At 54.9% G+C, this 13,937-nt stretch overlaps 2 protein-coding genes across 2 annotated transcripts; one reads left to right on the forward strand and one right to left on the reverse strand.

The window, feature by feature from the left end:
* Window positions 1-695: 695 nt before the first annotated feature.
* Window positions 696-1,599, forward strand: Lhb (luteinizing hormone subunit beta). The gene is made up of 3 exons (XM_042700105.1): window positions 696-710; window positions 902-1,141; window positions 1,357-1,599. Exons 1-3 carry the CDS (start codon window positions 696-698, stop codon window positions 1,597-1,599), a joined length of 498 nt encoding a protein of 165 aa, XP_042556039.1.
* Window positions 1,600-2,011: 412 nt separating this feature from the next.
* Ruvbl2 (RuvB like AAA ATPase 2) lies at window positions 2,012-13,853 on the reverse strand. Its single transcript, XM_042700550.1, has 15 exons — window positions 13,811-13,853; window positions 11,553-11,607; window positions 11,079-11,134; window positions 10,507-10,648; window positions 8,960-9,089; window positions 8,793-8,859; window positions 6,963-7,069; window positions 6,785-6,878; window positions 6,306-6,429; window positions 5,948-6,042; window positions 5,744-5,862; window positions 3,069-3,188; window positions 2,575-2,704; window positions 2,205-2,319; window positions 2,012-2,122 (listed from the first exon to the last, which is right to left on the reverse strand). Exons 1-15 carry the CDS (start codon window positions 13,820-13,822, stop codon window positions 2,097-2,099), a joined length of 1,392 nt encoding a protein of 463 aa, XP_042556484.1. The 5' UTR covers window positions 13,823-13,853; the 3' UTR covers window positions 2,012-2,096.
* Window positions 13,854-13,937: the final 84 nt, after the last annotated feature.

Below are 13,937 nucleotides of genomic sequence, written 5' to 3' on the forward strand. Positions count from 1 at the left end.
CTAGTCTGAACCTGCCGGCAGCCCCGCCCCCGGGAAGCCCATGACCACGCCCACCTCGGGGCGGGACAGCCACTACGACACGCCCACCGCGTCTATGGCTGGCTCCTGGCCCAGCTAAAGGGAAACCAAATCTAGGAATCCTTGAAGCCACTGGAACCCAGAACCCGCAGCCCGCTGGCGGGACACGCCTCCTGCAGGGGAGGGGTCCGGGTTTGCCCTCATCAACCTCCGTTTAAAATTGCTTAAAAGATGCCCATTTCTGGGGCCAGCTCCGAGCATCCTGACCTGGGAGGGCTGGGGAAGAGGACGTTTCGGTTGGGTCTCTGGTTGGGGGGGCATCTGCGTGCCCACCGGCCCGCGCATCCAGCACCAGAGTTTGGAGACACTCTTGGACAGGCCAGGGCCCAGCATGGGACCCAGCAGCCCACTCCTGTGCTCTACCAGTCTGGGCTCTGGCATCTGAGCTGTCTGGGAGGTCACCCCACTGCGGTGTCTGGGCGCTCTGCTGAGAGGGGAGCGGGGCCTCCCCCTCCCCCACCCCGCTTGCAGGCGCCTCCCTGACCTTGCCTGACTCTTCGCCCCCAGGGGGATTAGTGTCCAGGTTACCCCAGCTTGCTGCCGCTGCAGGGTGGCCTTGCCGCCCCCACAGCCCACAGGTATAAAGTCAGGTAGACAGGGCAGGGCTAGCATCGAGAATGGAGATGCTCCAGGTAAGACTGTAGGGCCCCTGGCCACGTACACCAAGGCCATGACTGGCTCCAGGGGGACAACATGGGGGCTTGCATGTAGAGATCTTTCTGGCATGGTGTAACAGCCCAGGCTTCCTGCAGGAGAGCAGCAGGTGGCCAGAGCCCAGGGTGGTATCTTCACACCAGCTGTGAGGGGTTCCCTCCCCCCCCAGGCCGGGTTGGTGGGTGTGTTTGGGCTCAGGCAGAGGCTGCAGGCTGGAGCTGAGCCACTGGCTCTGCTCCAGGGACTGCTGCTGTGTCTGCTGCTGAGTGTAAGTGGGGCGAGGGCCTCTAGGGGGCCACTGCGGCCATTGTGCCGGCCCATCAACGCCACCCTGGCTGCCGAGAACGATGCCTGCCCTGTCTGCATCACCTTCACCACCAGCATCTGCGCCGGCTACTGCCCCAGCATGGTGAGCTGCCAGTCACTTCAGCACCTGATTGGCACAGGCAGGGGTGGTGGTGGGGTGGAGGGGGCCTTGACACTCTGGGCAGGGGTCTGGGGCGATTGCTGGCTGTGTGGGTTGGAAGCTGTTGAGAGTTCTATGGACATGAGGAGGCTGGTTCCTGGGATGGTGGGAGACTGGGTCCCCAGTAAGGCCCGCCATTCCCCTGCCCCTTCCTCCAGGTGCGAGTGCTACCTGCAGCCCTGCCCCCCGTGCCTCAGCCTGTGTGTACCTACCGAGAGCTGCGCTTTGCCTCCATCCGGCTTCCTGGCTGCCCGCCTGGAGTGGACCCCATGGTCCACTTCCCTGTGGCTCTGAGCTGCCACTGCGGGCCCTGCCGCCTCAGCAGCTCTGACTGTGGGGGCCCCAGGACCCAACCCCTGACCTGTGACCTTCCCCAGCTCCCAAGCCTCCTCTTCCTCTGACACCCCTCATGAGCACCTACAGGTGCCTCAACCCTCTTCTCTGAATAAAGGCTTCTCCATCTGCTCTTGCTGTCCTTTGGGTCCAGGGACATCCCCATGCACGAGGGGTCCACATACACCCCACATACACCCTAAGTCCAGGAATACCACCCATACCAGGAATCCAGGGACACTACACACACACACACACACACACGTGTGCGCGCACCAGGGGTCTAGGGATACCTCCACCAGGGTTCAAAGGACAGCCCCTCAACATACTAGTTTTGCAGGGACCCCCTACACACACCAGGAGTGCAGGGACACCTATGCCCACACCAAGGGATCCAGGGGACTCCCCACTCCCCACATACATTAGAGGTTCAGTTTCAATGCCATCCTTGGGTTAAGTGAGACGCTTCCATACCAGGGGTCCAGTTTCAAAACCATTTTATACAAAGTCACAGTGTTAGAACTCATAGAAAACAGGGTAGGGTGGAGGTGGCGTGGTGTCCAGCTCAGGAGGTATCCATGGTTTCACCCTCTGTGGAGAGAAGGGAGGTCATTGGGTAAGGCTGGCCCAGAGGGTGGGGCCAAGCACTTCGACGTGGAGGGGGGGCACTCACTGAGCTCGTTGAAGAGGAAGGCATCCTGGTACTCCTTCATGTACTGCGTGGAGCGGGATTCATCCAGAAAGAGTGAGTAGACCCGCTTGATGTCATCCACCTGCACCTCGGTGCCCTGGTGGGGGGACAGGCGAGTCCTCAGAGTGAACACCAGGTGCAGACCCCAGCTCCTGCCACCTCCCACCCCAGGTGGGGCAGGTAAGGGAGGCGACTGTGGCTACATCTAGGTTCCTATCTCACTTCGGTGTTTCCTCACCTATATAAGGAACGAGGGGCACCCCATGCAGACCTTGAGGAGGCCCCTTTACCCTCAAGCTGCCCACCTCGTACCACCCCCCTCCCTCCCCTCGGGCTGGCTCAGTGGGCTGACCTTGCGTTTCCGGCACACCAGGCTGGCAGCGGTGATCAGTTGGATGGCATAGCGCAGGGATGTCTCCAGCCCGATGCGGGTCAGCACTGTGTAGGCGTCCTCGCTCATCTCTACATCTTCCTCTTCACACCTGTGGGCGGGGGGGGGGGCGGGGAGAGGAGAGGGAGGAGACCCTCAGCCAAAGCACCTCTGACCACAGCAGCTGTAGCTGCAGGCCCTCCCTGTCCCCCACCCCACCCCTGGTGTGGGAGACCACCTGCCTTTCATAACCACAGGATGCAGAGGCTAGAGGAGCCACTGGGGCACAGGCCAGGGCAGATCCCCAGACCTGGGCCTACTGATGTCCCCCCTCTCCTCCCCATCTGAGGTTCTGGGCTCACTGGGGTCAGTGGTTCCAACCCTCCCTGCTCCTGGTGGGTTAGGTCACCCCGACCCCACTTGTCAGTCGGGGGGACCCCAGCCCCCCTCCGCACACAGCCTCAGCCTGCCCGCACCGGATGCGGAGGATCTGCTTTGTGTCCTTCTCGCTGTAGGGAGACGTGGAGACAATGAGTAGCCGGTCCAGCAGGTCAATGGGAATGCCGTGGGGGCTCTTGTAGCTGGTGCCCCGGATGCTGGGGAACAGAGGTGTGCAGGGCTGATCAGGGCAATGGCCCCAGAATGCAGCTCTGCATTCCCAGCATTACCGCAGCCCACTCAAGCTTCAGCTCCCACCCCCATCACCTCTGGGTTGCCTCCCCGGTGCCCCAGGCCCTGAAGGTATCAGGGCTGGTGTCAGCTAGGTGGTTTTTTTTTTTTTTTACTGGCTCAAGGTCCCACCCCCCACGGTACACCAAGTGCCTATCCTGTTCTCTGCCTGCTCCTAAGCAAGCCCAGGCCTGGCTCAGGGAGCCATCATCTCTGCTGCATTCCACTCACCAGGAACACTCAATATAGCAAATATGGAGGAAACAGGCATAGGTTCCTGCAGGCCTGCCTCAGACAACTAATCCATCACCCTGGTTCCTATGGCAACAGCTTGCTTCACAGAGATTCCTTACTGACCCCACTCTGAACAGGGGGCAGTGGCCCTGCAGTTCATGCCTGGAGGAAATATCTTATGCTACAATTTCTAGCTCAGCCTTTCTGCTTAGGGACACAAGACAGTTTTTTTGTTTTGGTCTGGTCGTGGGGCCTGAATTCTGGGCCTGGGCGCTGTCCCTCAGCTCTTCAGCTCAAGGCTAGCACTCTACCACTTGAGCCACAGTGCCACATCCGGTTTTTTTCTTTTTTTCTTATGTGGTGCTGAAGAATCGAACCCACAGCCTCATGCATGCGAGGCAAGCACTCTACCATGGAGCCACCTTCCCAGCCCACAAGACAGTTTTTTTTTGTTTTTGGTGGTTTTTTTTTTTTTTTTGATTGGTTGTGGGGCTTGAACTCAGAGCCTGGGGACTATCACTGAGCTCTTTTGATCAAGGCTGGATCCAGCTCTACTACTTTGAGCCACAGCACCACTTCTGGTTTTCTGGTGGTTTATTAGAGATAAGTCTCATGGACTTTTCTGCCCAGGCTGGCTTTGAACCATGATCCTCAAGCTCTCAGCCTCCTGAGTAGCTAGAAGTACAGGTGTGAGCCACCAGGAAAAAAAAAAAAAAAAGTACAAAAAAGTGATACACATAGCCGGGCGCTGGTGGCTCACGCTTGTAATCCTAGCTACTCAGGAGGCTGAGATCTGAGAATCGCGGTTCAAAGCCAGCCCGGGCAGGAAAGACCGTGAGACTCCTATCTCCAATAAACCACTAGAAAACCGGAAGTGGCGCTGTAGCTCAAGTGGTAGAGCACTTGCCTTGAGCTGAAGAGCTGAGGGACAGCGCCTAGGCCCCCAGAGTTCAAGCCCCACAACCGACAAAAAAAAAAAAAAAAGTGATACACATGGCACAAAATTGAGCAGGAAAGTAACTCTTGTACACAGGCAGGAGCTGAGCATGCAGGCAGGGCGGGGCCCGGTTAACCTGAGCTGGGAATGTAGACCTTGAGGAATTTCAACATCTGCATTATCCATGTCTGTGAGCAAAAGTAAAAAATGTCCAAGCCGGGCGCTGGAGGCTCACGCCTGTAATCCTAGCTATTCAGGAGGCTGAGATTTGATGATCACAGTTCAAAGCCAGCCCGGTCAGAAAAGTCCATGAGACTCTTATCTCCAATAAACTACACAGAAAAACCCAGAAGTGGTGCTGTGGCTCAAGTGGTAGAGCGCTAGCCTTAAGCACAACGAGGCTTAGGGATAGAGTTCAAGCTCTATGACCAGAAAAAAAGTCCAAATACTGATCTAGGATTATAAATGAATGGCATAGGGCAGGCAGATGATAACATGGAGTCTCACACTGCAGACTTAGGAGGTAAGCTGGGCAGTGCCCACACCCTGGTCTGCAGCCGCTACAGTTCTGCCAATGGCTAGACACAAGCCCTCAGGCATCGCTGGCCTGTACAATGGGGTTGGGTAACTCTCTGTCTTATACATTTTGGGGGGGAAGGTCGCAGTGCTGGGGATTGGATCCAGGACCTTACCTATTTGAGCACATACTATAGCACTGAGCTACATTTTTACTCCTTTGCCTTTAGCTCTCAATCTTCCTGCCTCAGCTTCCTAAGTGCTGGATTACAGATGTGAACTACCATACCTGGCAGAGGAATCCATGCTTTATCTAAACACAGTACCTTTTATGTCTGAGGAATCTTTCCACGGCATCTTTAGGCCATCTGATGATTATGCTGAACACCTTATTGTGCTTCTCTCAAAATTAAAAGAGCAGGGCTGGAAAGGTGGCTCAGTGGTAGAGTGCTTGCCTTGCATGCATGAGGCTCTGGGTTCGATTCTTCAGCACCACATAAGCAGAAAAAGCTGGAAGTGGTGCTTTGGCTCAAGTGGTAGAGGGCTAACCTTGAGCTGAAGAGCTGAAGGGCAGTGCCCAGGCTCAGAGTTCAGGCCCACAATCGACCAAAAAATAAATTAAATTAAAAGAGCATTCTTGCACAGCCTAGAATGTCTTAGCACAGCTTGGGATCTGCAGTCCACATGATGGAGGACAAGGAGCTTTGCTGGGGGCCCGCCTGCCAGAGCCCCTGCAGTACTGAGCGACCGTGCCACCCTGCTGTCCCGAGCACCCCTCCCCCTGCCGGCCCTCACCGTGTGATGCCGCGGTTGGTAGCCATGATGAGGACAGGAGCCATATCACTCTCTAGGGCCCGGTTGAGGAAGGAGAAGCTCTCGATGTCCAGCATGTGAACCTCATCGATGAAGAGCACCTGGGAGCCATTGGGACACATGCCACACTCACCCCTGCCCCTCCCTCCCCTGCCTCCTCCTCCCCCAGCCATCTCAGACACTCACCCCAGGGATGATCTCCGCCTTGCCCTCTTCACGCCACTCAGCCACCTTGGCATTGATCTGCTCCCGGACCTCTGACTTGATCTCCCCTGTGTCACCTGCAGGGTTGGTGGCATTGCGGGATTCAGCAGTCGAGGGTCAGAGAAAAGGCAAAGACACTAAGACCAGGGAGCAAAGCAACAGGAGGGCTGGGGAACCTGAAAAGGCCCCAGAGATGAGGAACAGAGGCAGGACGCTACCCTGACTGTCACCTGAGAGGAGGGAGGAACCTATCTCAAGAGATCAAGGAGAGAAAAGGCCCAGGGGTGGGAACACCAAGCTAGGGGGAGGAGCGGGCAGACGCCCGGCCCGGCAGCCTCACCTGAAAAGAGAGCCAGGAAGCCCTGGGTGCGCGAGTTGATGACGTCGATCTCATGCAGGGACACCGTGTGCACCACCTCCTTGCGTTTCTGGAGCTCTCCATCTGGGCACTGCACAAACTTGGTCTGCAGGGCCAGGGGTGGAGAGTGAGGGCAGAGAAGGGCTGAAGGCCCACGGTGCAAGAGTTCTGCCCGGGGCTCTAGGAGCTGCTTAGAATGGAGCTAAGAGGCTAAGTGGGGGTCCTATATGGTCCCCAGAACATGGACTGAGCCCAGAAACCATAGTCTGCAGGGATAATGCAGAATTACAGTACCAGGTTTGGGGGTGGGGTAGGGTCCCCAGCTGTCCCAGGGCTTCAAGGAAGAGCTAGGGGCACCATGGAAACACAGATGTGAGATGACAGAAGGACCCCAGACCCCATGGGCTCGGAGAGAGGGAAACATCTCCTGGGGCTAAGGGGACCCCAAGCCCTGTACACACCTGGGAGCCCATGGCATCATAGTCACGAGCCCGAGTAAAGGAGCGCCCCAACTTGGAGATCTTGCCAGTGGCCTTGTCGATGGTGATCACATCCCTGCTCAGAGAGAGAGGGCACATGAGGAAAGGAGGGGTCCTGACTGCTCCCCCCCACCCGCCCACCTGGTGCCCAGTTGCTCACCCGGCCTGCACCTTGTCCTTGGTCAGGGACTCGATCATCTTCGTGCCCAGGTCATAGATGGTCTCCATCTCTGTGGTCTTGAGGGTCAGCTTGCCCACTTTGGAGCCCTGGGAAGATGCCAAGGTAGGGAAGGGACTCAGAGAGCCCCAGTGTCATCCTGAAGCTCCCCAGTAAGCCTCCAGCCCTGTGTGAGCCTGTTTGGAAATGCTGGGGGAAAGCGGTACCCACAACTCCACCTGGGGTGGCTTGGTGGGGGCACATGCGCAGATGCTCCCAGGGTCTTCTGAATGGCAATCACAGCCCAATAAAGCTGTTTACCCAGAGTAAACACATGCATCCCAACTAAGTCAGCTAAAACAGGAACACAGGGGCCTCACAAAATGGCTTGGGAGGGGCATTCCTTTTGTATATCCAAATAAAAAGTGCTTTGTTTATATTTTTGAGATTGATGCCTTGCTTTGCTATCCACCCCCCCAGACTACTCTTAGAAGACAGTGAGCAAGCTGGGTGCCAGTGGCTCACACCTGTAATCCTAGCTACTCAGGAGGCTGAGATCTGGGCTGGGAAGGTGGCTTAGTGGTAGAGTGTTTGCCTAGCATGCATGAAGCCTTGGGTTTGATTCCTCAGTACCACATACACAGAAAAAGTTGGAAGTGGCGCTGTGACTCAAGAAGTAGAGTGTTAGGCTGGGAAGGTGGCTCAGTGGTAGAGTGTTTGCCTTGCATGCATGAGGCCCTAGGTTCGATTCCTCAGCACCACATAAGCAGAGAAAACTGGAAGGGGCACTGTGGCTCAAGTGGTAGAGCGCTAGCCTGAAGCTGAAGAGCTCAAGGAAAGCACCCAGTCCGAGTTCTGGCCCCATGACTGGCAAAAAAAAAAAAAAAAAGAAGAAGCAGAGTGTTAGCTTTGAGCAAAAGAAGCTCAGGGACAGTGCCCAGCCCCTGAGTTCAAGCCCCAGGACTGGTTTAAAAAAAAAATTAAATTTAATTAAAAAGAAAAAAAAAAAGAGGCTGAGATCTGAGGCTAGAGTTTCAAAGCCGGCTAGGGCACAACATCTCATCTCTATAATCAATCACAAAAAAAAGCCAGAAGCAGAGCTGTGGCTCAAGAGGTAAAGGGCTAGCCTTTAGCAAAAAGAAGCTCAGCAGGCTGGGAAGGTGGCTCAGTGGTAGAGCGCTTGCCTTGCATGCATGAGGCCCTGGGTTCGATTCAGCACCACATAAGCAAAAAGAAAAAAGCCAGAAGTGGCGCTGTGGCTCAAGTGGTAGAGCGCTATCCTTGACCTGAAGAGCTGAGGGACAGCGCCCAGGCCCAGAGTTCAGGCCCCACGACCGGACCCCCCCCCCCCGCCAAAAAAAAAAGAAGCTCAGGGACCTGAGCACCCAGGCCCTGAGCTCAATCTCCAGGATAAGTTCTTAGGGTGGCTACGAGGGCATGCATTTTGTTATAATTTATTAGAATACACACTTGCTTTCCAAGTGTTTTATTTCACAATAAAAAGGGTCATAAAACCTTTGGGTGAAAGGGAAGGGAGCAAATCAAACTGCACTGACCACAGCAGCAGCCCTGAGCCCCGGGTTGGTGCCCTGGGCCTCGAGCTGTCTAAATCCCGAAGAACATGTCTGAAGCCTCACAGGTGGGATGGAGCTGGAAGAAACTTCCAGACCTTCCTCATCACCCACCGTCCGGGTCTTCATCACTCTGTCCACACAAAGGGTCAACCACAAAGCTGACCTTCCCCTAGACAGGCATACAAATGGCTGTGATCTGCAGCTGGAACTCGCTCTGGAACGCTGCCCTTGGCCTGGCCAGGTACAGGTGCACACTCACCGTCCCCGTGGCTGGCCGGTCTATCTGGATCTCCACCACCTCGCCCTCGATGATCTCTGTCTCCTCCCTGGCCAGAGAGAGTGGAGAGTCAGCCCCACCCCCCTGCCGCTCCTGTGAGCCCGCAGGGACTGCTGGCCAGGGTGGTCCCCAGCCCGCCCAGTGCTCACTTGATGCGGACACCGATGGAGCGGCGGAAGGCCTGGGTCAGTGCCTCTGTCTTGCTCATCTCCAGGGAGAAGATCTCACTGCCAGCGATGGCTGTGAATGGGGTGTCAGGGCCCAGTGCCTGAGCCATGCCTAGGGGTATAGGAAGGATGGCAGGTTCTGGTCCCAGGTCCCCAACACCACCTTGCAGTAGGCGGCCATCCCTGCCGCTGCCCTGCCTCTCATCCCGCTGTCCTTGCAAAGTATCATGGCCAGGATTCCCTCCCCAAGACTGGGTGCTGCTTGAAGTCAGGGTGCCAGTCCAACTGAGTTGGTTTTCAGGGTCCAGGCCAAGACTTTTGTTTAACTGAAAACCCAGTCATTAAACTTTGATTTTCACTGCCTGGCCCTCAAGCAGAGGGGAGAGTAACTGGGAAGAAACAGGTTAGAGAAAGCCTCACAGAGAGAGAGATACTGATGGAGGGTTTTGAAGGATGGATAGGAGTTCAACAAGGAAGATAAAGGAAAAGATTATACATCACTCATGGATTGTAACAGAAATGATTCAATATCCACCTGACTCTTTAGTCCAGAACCCTCATTTTATGAAGGCCACAATGATCCAGGTTAAAATGTTAACAAACAAAAAACAAAAAATAACTCTTTTGGGGCTGGGAAGGTGGCTCAGTGGTAAAGCGCTTGCCTTGTATGCCTGAGGCCCTGGGTTTGATTCCTCAGCCACCACATATGCAAAAAGAAAAAAGCCGGAAGTGGCGCTGTGGCTCAAGTGGTAGAGCGCTAGCCCTGAGCTGAAGAGCTGAGGGACAGCGCCCAGGCCCAGAGTTCAGGCCCCATAACCGGACCCCAAAAAAAACCCACACAACTCTTTCATGTCTTAGGGTCCTCTCTAGCACAGGGAAATCGCGTGATCAATTTCTGGCCAAAATGAGAAGCAAGTGCATAAGTATGTGGGACTTCTTTTTTTTTTTTTTTTTTTGTCGGTCGTGGGGCTTGAACTCTGGGCCTGGGCGCTGTCCTTCAGCTCTTCAGCTCAAGCTGAGCGCTCTACCACTTGAGCTACAGCGCCACTTCCGGTTTTCTGGTGGTTTTTATTGGAGATAGGAGTCTCATGGTCTTTCCTGCCTGGGCTGGCTTTGAACCGCGATCCTCAGATCTCAGCCTCCTGAGTAGCTAGGATTACAGGCGTGAGCCACCAGCGCCCGGCTAGTATGTGGGACTTCTAAGTCAGGTACTTCAAGGGAGCAGACTACCAAAGCTATACTCTCACTGCCATTCCTCTGTCTTCCTGCTACCTGGAGTGTGAGTGGGAAGGCTGGAGCTTAGGTAGCCTCTTGGAACATAAGGTCATCTTGACATGCAAGTACAAAAGATGTTGAGGCAGAAAAGTAGTGCACTTTGTGGAATTTCTGAATGAGCCCTAAATGGGAGATGCCTGTGTTTATCATGGTCATTTCGGGTTGTACATTAAATGGAGCTGAACCCAACTCTGATTTACACAGAAGACATTATCTGGCAGTGATGAGAACCCCAGTTCTGGGAAGCCTCTTACCCATGGCGATGGCTGTTTTCCCGGTGCCCGGCTGACCAGCGATGAGGACTGCCCGCCCTGCAATCTTTCCTTCTCGGATCATCTCCAGCACCACCCCGGCTGCCCGCCGGGCTGCCAGCTGCCCTACCATGCCCTGGGATGCCTGGAGGGTGGAGGGCGAGAGGTTGTGAGGTGACTTCCTCCCACCGCCCCACGGGACAGCTGGCAAATGTAGCCTGGGACTATGACAAAAGCCAAGACCAATACTCTCTTTTTTTTTTTTGTCGGTCGTGGGGCTTGAACTCTGGGCCTGGGTGCTGTCCCTCAGCTCTTCAGCTCAAGGCGAGCGCTCTACCACTTGAGCCACAGCGCCACTTCCGGCTTTTTCTGTGGATGTGGTCCTGAGGAATCGAACCCAGGGCTTCCTGCATGCTAGGCAAGCACTCCACCACTAAGCCACATTCCCATTTAAAAAAAAAAAATGCCAATGAAAAGCCCATGTGTGGCTGTGCTCTGAATATGTCTTCAAAGGGTAGAAAGATGGGCTCCGTCCCCACGCTCCCAGGGCCCTGCTACCCGGGCTGAGGCGCTACCTGTCTCGGCTCCAAGGCATCGTCCAGGCCCAGGCCCCGGATGTGGGAGTGAGCACCTGTTGGGGAGGGCAATGATTATTGGCTGGCTCATGGCAGTGCGTGGCCGAGGGGAGGGACTTCCCCTGGAAGTCTGGGTTATCTCAGCTGCCAAGCAAGGGCCCCAATCAGCACCTCTGAGAGGACACCAGAGCCCATCCAAGGATGCACTGCAAACTGGCCAGCTGCTGAACCACACACCTGGCCTGAGAGAGCTGGATGCAATGCACACCTGTCATCCCAGAGTCTGAGGCAGAAGGACCTCAAGTTCAAAGCTAACTTAGGCTACATAGAAAGGACCTTGTCTCAAGAGGGAGAAAAAAACCGGCCCAACCAAGAACTCGGTGCTATGGCACTCATGGGTGTGCTGGCCCCAGGGGGCGTGGCCAGCCTTGGGTTGTCAGGGGTCAGCTCTGAAGCCTGTTCCTGTTCACTCACCAATTCGCTCAATCCTTGTGACATCACGGACCTCAGGGACTTTGGTCGTGGCCGTCTGGAGGTGCAGGAAGATGTGTTACAAGGGGTCCTTGTGGTCCCAGCTTTCAGTCCCTGCCCCTCCCAGGACAAACACCTTCTCTTCCCTCAGGTGGACAACACATCAAGTCCCCGTGCCTTGCACCCACCCCAGTTGTCACTCATGGCTGTGTGACTGATGCCACCACACTTTGAGGCCCAGGAACACAAGGACGACATGTCACAGCTGCATCCTAAGGGCCTAGCAGAGAGTCTAGGCCAGGTGCCATATGGCAAACCGTCTCTGATCTCTGTGAGTTAAGGTTATACGCGACGCAGAGTGGGCAGACTGGGCCCGGCCTACCCCTGCTGACATTCCAGCATCCTTTGCTCCACACTACCCCAGCCCTCTGTCTGAAGGCTTTATACAATCCTCAGTCCAACCTGCTCTCTTCCCCTCACCTCCCACAAAATTAGCTTTCCCCCTCTCCCCTAAGGCCTGGGCACTGTCCGTGAGCCTGTTTGTGCTCAAGGCTAGTGCTCTACGACTGGAGCCACAGCTCCACTTCCTATTTTTGCGTGATTAATTGGCAATAAAGTCTCACTGGGATTCTGCTGGGGGCTGGCTTTAAATCATGATCCTCAGGTCTCCTAACTACAATTATAGATGTGAAGCCACTGGGCCCAGCCTCCCACCAAATTAGATCAAACATCACCCTCTAAAGGAGGTCTGCCCTGACCACAGCCCCTGACAGTCTGGTTCAAGGGACTTGGGATGGTCTAAGAGATGAAGGGATTTCCTTGGAAAACCAATCTCCCTGTGCAATCTCTCATTCACCAAGTAGACTTTTGTTCTAGGCCCTAATAAATGTGTCTCATGAAGGGTATAGCCTTCTGTCACTCTCCTTGGGACCTCATGTTTGGACTGAAGGGTCAAGCTCATGGGACAGGTGTTGATCAAGGCTTCCTGTCTCCAGTTCCCTAAGGAGTAGCCAACAGCATCCCTTCTCTTATGGGGAGGAACATAAGCAAACAACCCTGGGGACAATTCAAGAGCCCCTAGAGCTCTACAGAAAAACAAGTACTTAGCCAGGTGGGGTGGTTCATGTCTGTAATCCTAGTTATTCAGGAGGATGAGACTGAAAGGATTGCATTTTGAGGCCAGCATGAGTAAAAAGTTCACCAGAAAACACCCCTGCACCCTCCTCCCCTGTTTCCAAGGAGGAAGTTGGGTCTGGTGGTATGCACCTGTCATCCTAGCAATAGCAAGAAGCAGGCAAAGAACCAGTGCAACAAAGGGCTGGGCAGGGCACTGGTGGCTCTTGCCTGTAATCCTAGCTGCTCAGGAGGCTGAGATCTGAGGATTGCGGTTTGAAGCCAGCCCCCACCAAAGTCCTGATGAGACTTTATCTCCAATTAACCACTCAAAAACCAGAAGTGGAGCTGTGGCTCAAGTGGCAGAGTGCTAGCCTTGAGCACAAAGAGGCCCAGGAACAGCGCCCAGGCCCTGAGTTCAAGCCCCACTACCTATTTAAAAAAAAAAAAAAAAGCCCACCCACACAAACACACACATGTTGTATGATTTCATTTATATGAAATGTCCAGACAAAGCAAATCCACAAACATAATGTAGATTAGTGAAGCTAAATGTGGCACGTGGACACCTATAATCCCAGAATTTGGGAACCTGACGCTGAAAGATCTAGAGTTCCAGGTTAGCCCGGGCTACGAAGGAAGCAAAGCAACAAAAAACAAAACTAAACCAGTGGTGTTTCACACTTGTAATCTATATTAGATCCTCAAGAGGTTAAGATCTGAGGATCATGGTTTGAAGCCGGGTGGGGAAGACTGCTAGACGCTATCACCAAGGCAAGTCTCCAGTGCTCAAATGGGAAAAGGCTGCACGAGAGGGCAAGGCCCCGAGTTCAAGCCCCTCGAGGAACGAGAGCAGGAAAGGGCAAAAGGAGAGGCCACCGTGGTATCCAGTAGAAGGGACCCTAGAGAGATATCTCTGCAATCACTGCTCCTTCAGACCCACGACAGATGGTGTCCAGTTCCCTCCTCCCTCAGACCCAAGAGTCCAGACCCCAGCCTCCTCCTTCAGACCCAGGGATCCAGCCTCCTCCTCACACGCAGGGCTCCAGGCCCATTTTCCTTCTCCTCCCTCAGACCTAAGGGTCCCGACTCCAGCCCTCCGCCCTCAGATCTGATAGTGCGGGCTGATTCCACGCGCCGACACTTACCACGGTTGCCATGATGCTCACCAACCGCCCGGGTCCTAGCGGAACCGGAAATGTGCTTCAGTGGGGCCTTTGGTCCCTCTAGGCTCTCAGGTCGTCCACATTCTCGTTGGTTCATGAATATGCAAAT

Source organism: Dipodomys spectabilis, unplaced genomic scaffold (genome assembly GCF_019054845.1).
Source record: "Dipodomys spectabilis isolate Male_0828 unplaced genomic scaffold, ASM1905484v1 ptg000266l, whole genome shotgun sequence".
In the NCBI taxonomy this organism is placed as follows: domain Eukaryota; kingdom Metazoa; phylum Chordata; class Mammalia; order Rodentia; family Heteromyidae; genus Dipodomys; species Dipodomys spectabilis.